At 35.9% G+C, this 11,657-nt stretch overlaps 1 protein-coding gene across 1 annotated transcript; it reads right to left on the reverse strand.

Moving 5' to 3' along the window:
- Positions 1-2,285: 2,285 nt before the first annotated feature.
- LOC115718576 (uncharacterized) lies at positions 2,286-4,038 on the reverse strand. The gene has a single exon (XM_030647386.2). It carries the CDS (start codon positions 3,679-3,681, stop codon positions 2,446-2,448), a length of 1,236 nt encoding a protein of 411 aa, XP_030503246.2. The 5' UTR covers positions 3,682-4,038; the 3' UTR covers positions 2,286-2,445.
- Positions 4,039-11,657: the final 7,619 nt, after the last annotated feature.

Genomic DNA, 11,657 nt, shown 5'->3' on the forward strand with positions numbered 1-11,657 from the left:
ATCTTTATGAATCTATGATATAAATGCTTTTATCAAAAAAAATAAATATCTTTTAGTGTCATTTTATAATTAGTTAGCATACTTTTAAAAAATTATAATTAAAAGACTTAATATTTAATTACATGAATCTATTAAAAAAAAAATTACAGCAATAAAAATATTAATACATACTAATAAGAGTTTGATTTCAAAAGTTCCAAAGAAAAGTATATGGACTTTGGCTCGGTTAATAAAGCTTGCTTTAGCCTTTACTTTTATTTTTTATTTTTTATTCTTTTTGAAATGGGCTAGCTGTAGCCTTTAGAATTATAATTTTATTAAGAGGAGTAGCATTAAAGGATGTTAATTTTTATTTGAGTAGACAATACGACAAACTTCTGTCCACGGCCTAACAAGCTGCTACCTATTTAATGAATGATTTCTGATTTAAAAAAATTGAGTATATGTCATATACATTATATATGTATAACAAAATATTAACGTACGTGACACTATTATTTATAGATATACGTTAAATATGCTGTATATATATATTTTTAAAAGTAAATAAAGAATTTTTATTAATTTATTAAATCAGTTAAGAAAAATAAAATTCTATCTTAATAAGAACATCATTGCTGTTGTATATTTGATCGAGAAAAGAAAGACTATAAGCAATTATATTATAGATTGTTTAATAAAAAATAAGAAAATATTATTTAAAGATGAAAAAAATTACAATAATCTTTTATAATAACCTCAAACAATCTGTCATAATTGATTTCTAATCCAATTTACTGCTTCTTTTATACTAATTTACTTCAGTGAAATTTAAAATGCCAATACCAAAAAACCCATATATATTATATATATATATAAATAGGCTAGTTTGAGTTTCTTTGACTTCTCAATTTATAATACACGTAATATAACTTAACCATGCAAGAAGAAGAAGAGTGCCATTTACTCCCAGGAAATTAATAAGTATCAGTCACTTTCCGTTACTTTTTGATCAAGTTGACTAAATACACGATCTTATTAATTAAATAATGCTAGCCATCTCATCATCATCTCTTATACTCCTGATGGCTACACATCACGATATCAAGACCATCTTATTACTTCTCTTTTTCGGTACGAACGTTCACGCTATTATTTATTATAATATATTTATACATCTTTATGAACCAATCTATTCTGGCCACGATATCCTATTTTCCCATTTGCATTAACGTTTTTTGTTGGGTTCCCAGTGATATACTTTACCAACCACTAAACTTTATTATGCCATTAATTAATTAGGTTCAAAGTCAAAGGCATTCATAATTAATACTGTTTCTTCTCTATTTAGAGCATCTCCATATCTCTAATAAAAAAGTAAATAAATTATATAAGTTCATCTTATTAAAAGTTAATTTATTATAGTATACTAAATTATCATATAAATATATCACCCTTTTATATTTATTATTATGCTATTTTTAATATTTTATTATTAAATTTTAATGAACATATTTTTTTGAATTAATAACTTGCATACACAATGGAGCACCATGATAAAAAATGATGTAAAAATATTTCAAAATTACTTTTTATGTTAAATATAATTTAATTTTTACATCTTCTATTAAAGATAATCTTACATCTTCAATTAATCAATACTTACATATATTGACAATTTTCAGGAATGAGTCCATATATAAATATATACATGATATATTTTTCTTTATACTATATATACCCAAACAAGAACTTCTTATTAGTTACGTTAATGGAATATCCATAATGTACAACAAATTCCAACGAATTTTCTTTAATGTGTATCAAAAATTAAAACTAAATAAGGAAATTGTATATTTAGAGATAATAGAGATGGTTTAGGGAGCTATTTAACACTAAATATATACACATATATACTTTCCTCACAAAATATATAATGACAGCGGTAAGTGATAAATAATTAAATAATATATGTTTTGTTGTTATAATTATGTTGTGGATGTGCGTGCGAGAACTGAGCCAAACAACCGTGCCATGTCTCATTATTAACAATTTTTGCAGAGAATCCACAGTTATCCACACCATCTATCTACATTCCAAATATTCCAAAATTAGGGTTAGAGGCACATATCGCAAGTAGTACTACATATGATGACATCAAAACAACCAATATATATTATATATTTTGTTCTACTACTACTGCTTCCGCTACTACTTGTTGTGACTACTTGTCACACTTGCATAACATGAATTTCTTTATATGATATATAAATCCAAACCACAACTCATCATTATGTACTTGTCTCTTGTACTCTGATCTGATATATTATTTCTATTATTAATTATAATAACAATAACAATATTCTCTCTGCTTTTCTTTGCTGCCCATGAAAAAAATAAAATGAAATAGCTGTCTCTTTCTCTGAGTACGTGCCACCCCAGACTAATTCCCTTCCACACGTGACTTCACCTGGTCGTCACACAATGCGTCTGTCTCCACACGTGCAAGTGGTGTTGATGTTGATGATATTGGTGGTGGCTCCGGCTGTGCCCGTGGCCTTGGTGCTGATGGCCATGGTGATGGTGATGGTGGTTGTGGTTGTTCACTACCTCCTCGTGACACCGCCGTAATCCTTCTCCGCTACTCACCGGAATCTTCATTTCCTGATCGTCATCATCATCACCATCATCTTTTTCTTCTTCTTCTTCTTTTTTCTCCTCCGAAATAATAACCTCTTCCGGAACAACTTCTTTTTCTTTCTCTTCTACTTTTTCATCATTGCAATCCTCTTCTTCCTCTGCATCATCACAATCATCGTCATCTCTTATGAATTGCAATCTCAACCGTCCATTTTCACGAAACGCTCGGAGAATCTCCGGCCGATGAATCCTAACCTCAGTGAGCTCCAACCTCCCCTCCTTTCTCACCGCCTGGAGATAAAAACTAGGTTGACCATTCTGGTTAAGCGAAGAAAGTGGCGGCGGAAACTTCTTCACTTCATGGTTTTGATACAGATGACGATCCCTAATACTCCTCCTCCTAATCCCACCACATTTCGCTTTTGTAGCAGTCGACGTTGACCACGGCCTCGAGGTCAAAGTCAACTCCTCGCCGCCGACGCTATCCATGACATGATGATCATCCTCTTCCACCCTCCGTTCATCGGAGCTTTCGAAACCAAGACTCTCCGTGCAGGACGTGAGACCGTTGACGCCGGCGCCGAAATCGTCGATGAAGCCCATTCCACGGCCGCTGCTGCCGTGATGATGATCCTTCGTCTTCGACGGGGAAAAATACGGCGAAGAAGGATCGGCTTTGAATGAAGAAGCAGCTGTTGACTCCAAATCGTTAGTTGAACGACATCGTATGGTGATGTTTTCATCCTCCTCGGTAGTGACTAGTGTACCAAAACCTCCGGTTGTTTTGGAATTAATCGTGGTCGTCAATGGAGAAATAATGGGGTTATTAGTATTATTATTATTACTAATCTCGTCATGATCATAATCATTATTATGATGATGAAGAGGAGTAGTGGTTAGACTTAAAAAAGTGTGGACGCTTTTTCTACAAAAAGTAACCATGATTGGGAAAAGGTAGTTAAGAAAGAGGAGGAAGAGAAAAGAAAGAGGAAGAGTAGTAGTAGTGGTTTGATAATAATAATAATAATCATGAAGAGGAAATAATGAAAAGGTAAAGAACATGATTTCCAAATTTATTTAGTTTTTGTGAAATTATAAATAGAAAATGATGAGAAGGAAAAAGGGGGTATTGAGCTGGGACTAGGAGATGAGGGTACTATTAATAATATCCTCACGCCAAAGATAGGGAAAATGGAATTGGTATATATGATGGTGTGGAATGGTTAAGAGAGTGCCAACGAGACAAAAGGAAGAGCTGTAGTGATAGAGAGAGAGGAGAAATTATGAAAGGAAAAGGAAAACAAAAAATAAAAAATAAAAAATAAAAAGGGCCGGGCGGGTCCCATGCCGTGATGGCCTAAGATTATACTCTTTATTTCATTCAATCTCTTATACCCACAAACACACACACAACCGCCGGGCCTTCTTTTATCTTCCAATATTAGATTTCTCAATCATCTTGAGTTTCCCAACGCCTTTTTCTTCACTTAATTGTCTTCTCTCTCTCCTCTTTAATTATGTCTACTTAAATCTTTATTTTTATTTATTTTATTTTTTTTTTGAAAATAACTTGTGCTTCAATAGAATAGAAAAAGAACAACACAAGAGCAACAAGTTACAAGAAAAATAGAGAACCATTCCAAATCAACTCATTATCTAATCCTAGACTTATCTTTCCCACTTTATGAGCTAACACATTACAATCCCTACTAATATGACAAACAGCTAGGCCCGGACTAAAAGATAACAAGTTCTTAATGCTACGGATTACATCATCCAAAATACTATTATTCAAATTACAAGATTTAAGCTTATCTACTATTGATTTACAATCACTCATTAGCACATCCACCGGTAAATGAAGCAATTGAGCCCACTGGATGGCCTGATGAACAACCTTGGCTTAAGCAACAGCAGGGGGAACAAGCCCAGAAAATGGAGTAGAAAAACATGCTTTAACCCGATTACAACATTCCATGAGAACCACTCCAATACTATGCTTCCTACCATGAGAATCAGTGGCTGCATCTGTGAAAATTCTGAATTTACTTGATACAGATGGTTGTGCTTATGTTGGTGCTTTAGAAATAGCAGGATAATTCATTGCCACCTGACCTTGCTTCACATCCAAATATTTAAAAAAAAATAGGCAAGACTCCAATGATAAACTTCCTTTGGGGGAAGAGTGAACTGTTTATGAAAGATGTTGTTCCTTTGATTCCAAAGAGCCCACAAAAAACAATATAAGATACCAATATTTTCTTTATCCAAACCTTGAAACAGAGATATAGAGTGAAGCAGGGTTATCATGATCTGTTTCCTGAGCATCCTAAACTACCATGGTGTAATCTGGTTTGGGATAGGCTTATTATTCCCAAGCATAGATTTATATTATGGTTAGTGTTTTGGGAAAGGTTAAACACAAAGGAGAGAGTAAGTAAGTTTAATCAAAGCATAGACACAACTTGCATTCTGTGTGGCAAGGAGAATGAAACCATTGATCACTTGTTCTTTCAGTGTGAATACAGTGCAAAGTACTTACAAGAAGTTAAAGTGTTTCTGCAATGGAACACACCAGCAGATGACACAGTTAAATTGCTGCAATCCTGCCACCAAACGAAGAGATTTACTGCAGCAAGGAAAAGCATTGTGAACACAGTCATTGCAAGCCTTGTGTATCACATATGGAAGGCTAGAAATGAAGCTTTATGGAATCAACAATTATGGCCTACAAACACGGCAGTGCAGAAAACCAAGCATCTTAGTCAGCTAAGAATCAAAGCTTGGCCGCCTAAAAAGCAAAGGATGAAGATATAGATTGGATTATGAGAACATACACTACAAGAAAACCAACTTTTGCCGGTGCATTTTTGCGCCGGAAAAAGTATACTGAATGCGCTGTTAAAGCTTTGCCGGCGCAATACTGCGCCGGCAAAACATGTTTGAGAATCTTAGTCGGTAAAAGATTTTTTACCGGCGTGTAGACTAAATGCGCCGGTAAATCACGCTGGTAAAAGGGAAACGCCGGTGTTAAAAGATACCCTTATCCGCTATGAACCTGCTTTGTTAACCTTTTACCGCTGGCAAAACTGTTGGCGCCAATCTGAGAGTTTTGCCAACGCTATAGATGCGCCGGCAAAACTATTGGCGCCAATCTAAGGATTGGAACGTACATTTTTGAGCCACCTTTTACCGGCGCAGTAATGTGCCGGCAACAGTATATATATATATTTTTTTAAAAAATTAATTAATTTTTTTAAAATAAATATAATTTTTTAATTATAATATTATATTAACAAAAAAAACTAACATAATTTACATTAAAAGATAAACAAACATTAATTATATTATGTTCTACTAAAATCAGTATATAAACAAAATGTTAAAAGATCAATGTTTGAATTGGATAATAAAAAAAAGTAAAGTTCTACAGGCGAGTAATGTCATCATCGTTGTTTCTCTGAGTCTCGGGAGGCTGCGATGAGGATCCATCACCAGGAGCAGCCGATGACGATCCAGCACCACGAGTGGGCAATGGTGGAAGATCCATGGGAGGCAAGTTGAAATCCGGCACAGCTCGAGAAAGATACTCAAACTGATCTTGGAATCGTCTGAGGTAGAGTTGTTGTGTCTCATACTGCTTCCTCGTATATTGAGTTGTCTGCTCCGCTTCCTCCACTTTTTTCTATAAAGCCTCGTACTGTTCCATTCTAATAGTCGGTGGGGCCGAGGAATGCGTGGCAGGTGCTCTTTTGGCCCCAACTCCCTTCAATCTGAGGAGATGGCTAAAGCCTCTAAGATGTCGAGATCGTTCCCCGAGTACTTGCGTCATAACAGGTAAGTCTCGGGGGTACTGTGTAGGATCGATAGCAGGCTCATCGGGCTGATCTTCAGTGGGCGCTGGTTGAGTTGCCGCTATTTCAACTATTTGCTCTTAAAACCAAACAAATAAGTAAAATGGTTAATTTATAAAAAATAAATTGAAAGAATTAAATAAAAATGAATTAAAATGTAAACTTACGTAAGCTTGTTGCGCGTACTCGTTGCGCCAATTGTTGCCTTTATGGTGAAACTTTTGAAAAATTTCCACTGCAGTTGGCAGTTCTCCTATGTCGGGGTTAGCCTATTTTTAAGAGAAAATATATTACTATTGTTATTTTACTAGAAAAAATTAAATCAATGATAATGTAATATATAAACTTACCCCCTCGACAACATGTGAAACAATAGGCTTCGAGCCCCAGCCTCCTTGAAGTTTCATCTTACTCCGACTTTCTTTATTTTTTGCTGCTCTCGCCTGAAATTAATAATTTTTCTAACGATTAATTATTTATTATTGATTATATAAATTAAACATTACTAAAATTAGAAATTTTATTAAATGTACCTTTTGTTTGTCTGTGCTCCAATAAGCGATGCAGTCACTCCACACCTCTTGAGTTACTCCGTCAGGAGGTAACATGTCGGCCCCTCTCCTGTCCAAGCTCCTCAATATTTTGTATCCACTTTTTCTTACAGTCTGCCCTCCAGTCACGTAAACCCTTTGACATCTCGTACTCACCGTAATCTACGAATGTAGGGTTATCTCGTGAGAGGACAAACTTGGTCTGCAAAAAGTTACACATTAATACATTAATTACAATTTAATAAGAATATAGTAATTTAAAAATTAAAAAATTTATTACAACATACCTCAAGTCTATCCCACAATGCATTGATGTCAGCTCTACTGACATCTTCCCATTTGAATTTATTGATGGCAATAGACATCCGAGTCATCCGTTTAGCCATGTTGTTGAATTTTTTTTCCGTTTTTGCCGACGGGGGTGCCAGTCTCTGCATGCAACTCAATTTGTAACTTGGCAGATTGTGTTTTGGAGAGCTCTTCTTCAACATTCTTGCCTTTGTATTTACCCCTGACCCCTTTCTTTTTCGAACTGCTGCCACCTGGTGTAGACATACTACATATACAACACATATTTTTTATTTAAAATAAACAACCATATTCAAAACATATTAAACAAGAAGGGTTTTAATTTTTATTTTATTTAAAATACTATTTCAATTATAATTCATCATCCTCATCATCAGTTACATATACATCATTATCATCACTGTCACTCTCTAATTCTAAGGAGTTGTCTTCTTCGGTATTTAGACCCTCGTTGTCATCATCGACAATGAAATCATCTAATTGTTGAGGCTGTGAATTCACACGATGGATGTTTACAACTTCAGTTGGGTCCACATCATGGCAAACATAGTCAACATCATCCAACTGTGGAAGTTGAACAACGAACTTAGTTTCAGCTGAATTGTTTTCCTGTATAAAGGGTGTCTCCCCATCAGTGTCCGGGAAGTCCCAAACATTTCGCGGTATGTACTCATTTACAATCAGCCAATCTTTACCGTTCTTCAAATCAGGAATGTAACAGATCAATTTTGCTTGAGATGCAAGTATGAACGGTTCATTTTGGTACCACTCTCGGTTGACACAAATGCTAGTAATAACACCGTCACTATCCATTCTACTCCCATTAGTGTCAAACCACTTACACAAAAATAAGAGGACACTGCAGTCTTTTAAATAAGTGGACACCATAATTTTTTCAAGTTTGCCGTAAAAATGTTGTCCATCTTCACCGGGCACCATAACACCGCTATTTTGTGTTTTACGGTTATCATCCCTTTCCTTGACCAAACATTTAATACCGTTCATTATGCACCCTAGATAAAAATAAATTGCTCCATTCCCTGGGTTAGCAATAGCATACAACTCATCTGACACTGCACCCTGGTTGCTCAACCGTAGTTCATTAATCTACATTTCAGGAAAAATATTAAATTAAGAAAAGTTTAACAGTTTTTGAGAACAAGATTATGAGTATTGAGAGGCAACAATGCTTACTCGAGTTTTGAACCATTCAGGAAACTCAGTCTCCTGCACTTTTTCAATATTGCCTACACCCCTTGCTTGAATCAACTCCTTATGCTCACTATATAATATAATGCACTTAGTAAGTTAAGAAATTTTTAGGTAAAGTCGACTATTGTGAGTAACTGTTTATGGAATTTATACTTACTTGATATACGACTCAACCTCTGTGCAATTGTTCAAAATGTACCACTTCGCCTTACGCTTGCTTTGCATGGGTAAGGTGTCGACTGTCCTCATACCTAGCGGTCGGCCAACATGCTTGAATACAGAAAATTGTCAAGTTGGCATGTTTTGGACAATGTCATTGTTTCGGTCAGGACGGTTGAATCGAGTTTCCACTTCTCGAAAGTACATTGAGCAAAAGGTTAATGCCTCATTAACCACAAAAGATTCAGCAATAGAGCCTTCCGAATGGGCACGATTCCTGACATATTGCTTGTACACAGACATTGACCGCTCAATGGGATACATCCACCTATACTGCACTGGTCCACCTAGTATGGCTTCTTTAGGGAGATGCATAACTACGTGAACCATTATGTCAAAGAAAGCCGGTGGAAAAATTATTTCTAACTTGCACAAAATAGTTAGAATATTTGTTTGCATTTTTTCTAAATCCGAAACATTAAGTGTTCTTGAGCATAATTGTTTGAAATACACACACATCTCAATGATTGTGTCCCAGATTTCCTTTTTTCAAGAACTTACGGATACCTGCCGGTAGTAAACGTTGTAACAACACATGACAATCATGTGATTTGAGCCCAAAAATCTTGCCCGTATCCAAATTTACATTTGAAAAACCGTGTTTTTGCAAATGTCAGTTGTATATACGAAAATATAAAAACTGTAAGTGTTTGCAGCAGCAGAAAGTAATTCTGCTACAGCAAAACTGAACAGGCAGAATATAAAATATTTGCAGAAAAATAAATAACTTGACACAAGAGATTTATACGTGGTATCAGTGTTCTCACGAACACTCCTAGTCCACGGGGCCACGCCCAGAGAATGAAATCAATTAATAAAGTATCAAAATTACAAAGACAATTGACTTAAACAAGTTTAGACTCCCTCTAAAGTATTGCCGCAATCCTTTGTAATCCACTTTATGAATCTGACTTCTTGAAACACCTTCAAGCCCGAACTCCCTTCGTCTTTGAAGTGTGAGTGCTTACTTCCTCCCGAAGTAAGGCTTTAGCAAGTCTTCTCCCGAAGACCAAGTGCTTACTTCCTCCCGAAGTAAGGCTTAATCAAGTCTTCTCCCGAAGACCAATCTCTTGTTCAGTCAAGTAGTTCTTCACAACCTCTAGGATAGAGTAAGAACAGAAATAGAACAACTAGAACCTAGATGAACAACTAGGCTCTCACAAAACAAAGAAACACTCTCTTCTCTCAAAAGATAAATGTAGAAAATGAATAATGGAAGAGGTAATTCGAATGGTTGCTCTCTAGGCTCTATTTATAGATCATAGAAACCAAAGAGGCAACCACAAGATCGAATTAGCAGCAGTACAAAAACTTTCCAAAAGAAACACGATCTGCTACATCAGATTCGGATGCTGACGCAGCGGACCGCCTTAAACGGGAAACTTACTAAAATCGGGTCCGATCTTCTTTCAAAGCTTGATTCCTGCCAAAAACAGATTAGATATTCTGATTGTATCAAGATACAATCGAAATTAATAAGGAAAAGGCAATAATCAAAGTTTCCCTTAAAATGACAACTTTCCAAAAGAGAATTTCTTCTCTTTTGAGAAGTTTTCAACAAAGGAAAGTTCAGCTGAAAGTGCAACTTTCCAAACAAGGAAAATGGCAACTTATAACCGAATAAAAGAGGTAAGATTTCGAAAATTAATGCAAAGCAATCTTACCATAAAAAGGAAAAATTATTTTGTCACCTAACTTGCCAAAAAAGGACTTTACAATCTCCCCCTTTGGCACTTTAGATGAACAAAATAATTTTTTCCATAAAGTACCTGCAATGCAAAGTTAGCAAGAGCAAACAATACTACTCCCCCTGAGTAACACAATCGAATATCACAATGAACACAAAGAACATGCTAACTTTAAACATTAAGTTCATAAGTACTAACAAACCACAACTCCCCCTGAAAAAAGGGTCCAGAGTTGGGCAACACAAACCAAAAAATATATCTCTCCCCCTTTTTGTTTATCGGAGTGCCAAAGTAAACAAAGAACAAAAATAAACCAAAGTTTAAGTAAAAAGAAACAAACTATAACACTTTAATGTTTGGAGAGTTGAATTAAGGTGGACAGTTGCCTGGACATGTCATGCTGGACATCAGCCATTGCTTCAAGACGAGTGTACACATTCTGAAGTTCAGACTTGACTTCCAGGAGCTCTGCAGCAGCAGAGCCTGAACTTGCACCAGCAGAAGCAGCAGCAGCACCAGCCTTTGGCCGTTTTTGGAACACACCATCAAAATACTCAGAAGGTTGGAATGTAGGGCCAGAGATGGGAGGCTCAAGTGTTTCATGTGCTTGGGCCACATTCTTCTGAGAGGATAAAACCTTATAGATTAAATTTGGAAACACAAGTTTGAAGGTTGGCTTTTTACCTCTTCGAAAGGAGACAATCTGGTTGAGAATATGAGAGGCTAGATCAATGGAAGTTCCAGAGGTGATGCGGTATAGGAGTGTAGCCACTTCTTGAGACACCACGGTCTTGTTCGAATTTGGAACCCAATTGCTTAGTGCAAACCGCATAAGGGAAGCATGAGCAAAAGTGAGGTGAGTAATTCGAAGACTCTCCCCTGGTTTCAATTCTGAACGTGCACCAGTGAGTTCAGAGTGCATTAAGTCACGATCCATAGACATCACAGCATTGGAAACATTCTCAGGCAATTGCAGGGCCTGAGCAATGTCCTTTTCAGAGAATGAGAACCAATGACCCCTAACATACACTCTTCTATACAGTCTAGAGTTCTCATCAAGGAAATCATCAGTAAGATTAGCATAAAACTCTTTAATAATGTTAGCAATGAATCCAATAAAACCAGTAAGAGTGTGTTCCCATTGATGAAATTGGATGAACTTTACAATACCATAAACACGATGGGCATGCAAATCATAATTCCTC

Source organism: Cannabis sativa, chromosome 2 (genome assembly GCF_029168945.1).
Source record: "Cannabis sativa cultivar Pink pepper isolate KNU-18-1 chromosome 2, ASM2916894v1, whole genome shotgun sequence".
NCBI classification, from domain to species: domain Eukaryota; kingdom Viridiplantae; phylum Streptophyta; class Magnoliopsida; order Rosales; family Cannabaceae; genus Cannabis; species Cannabis sativa.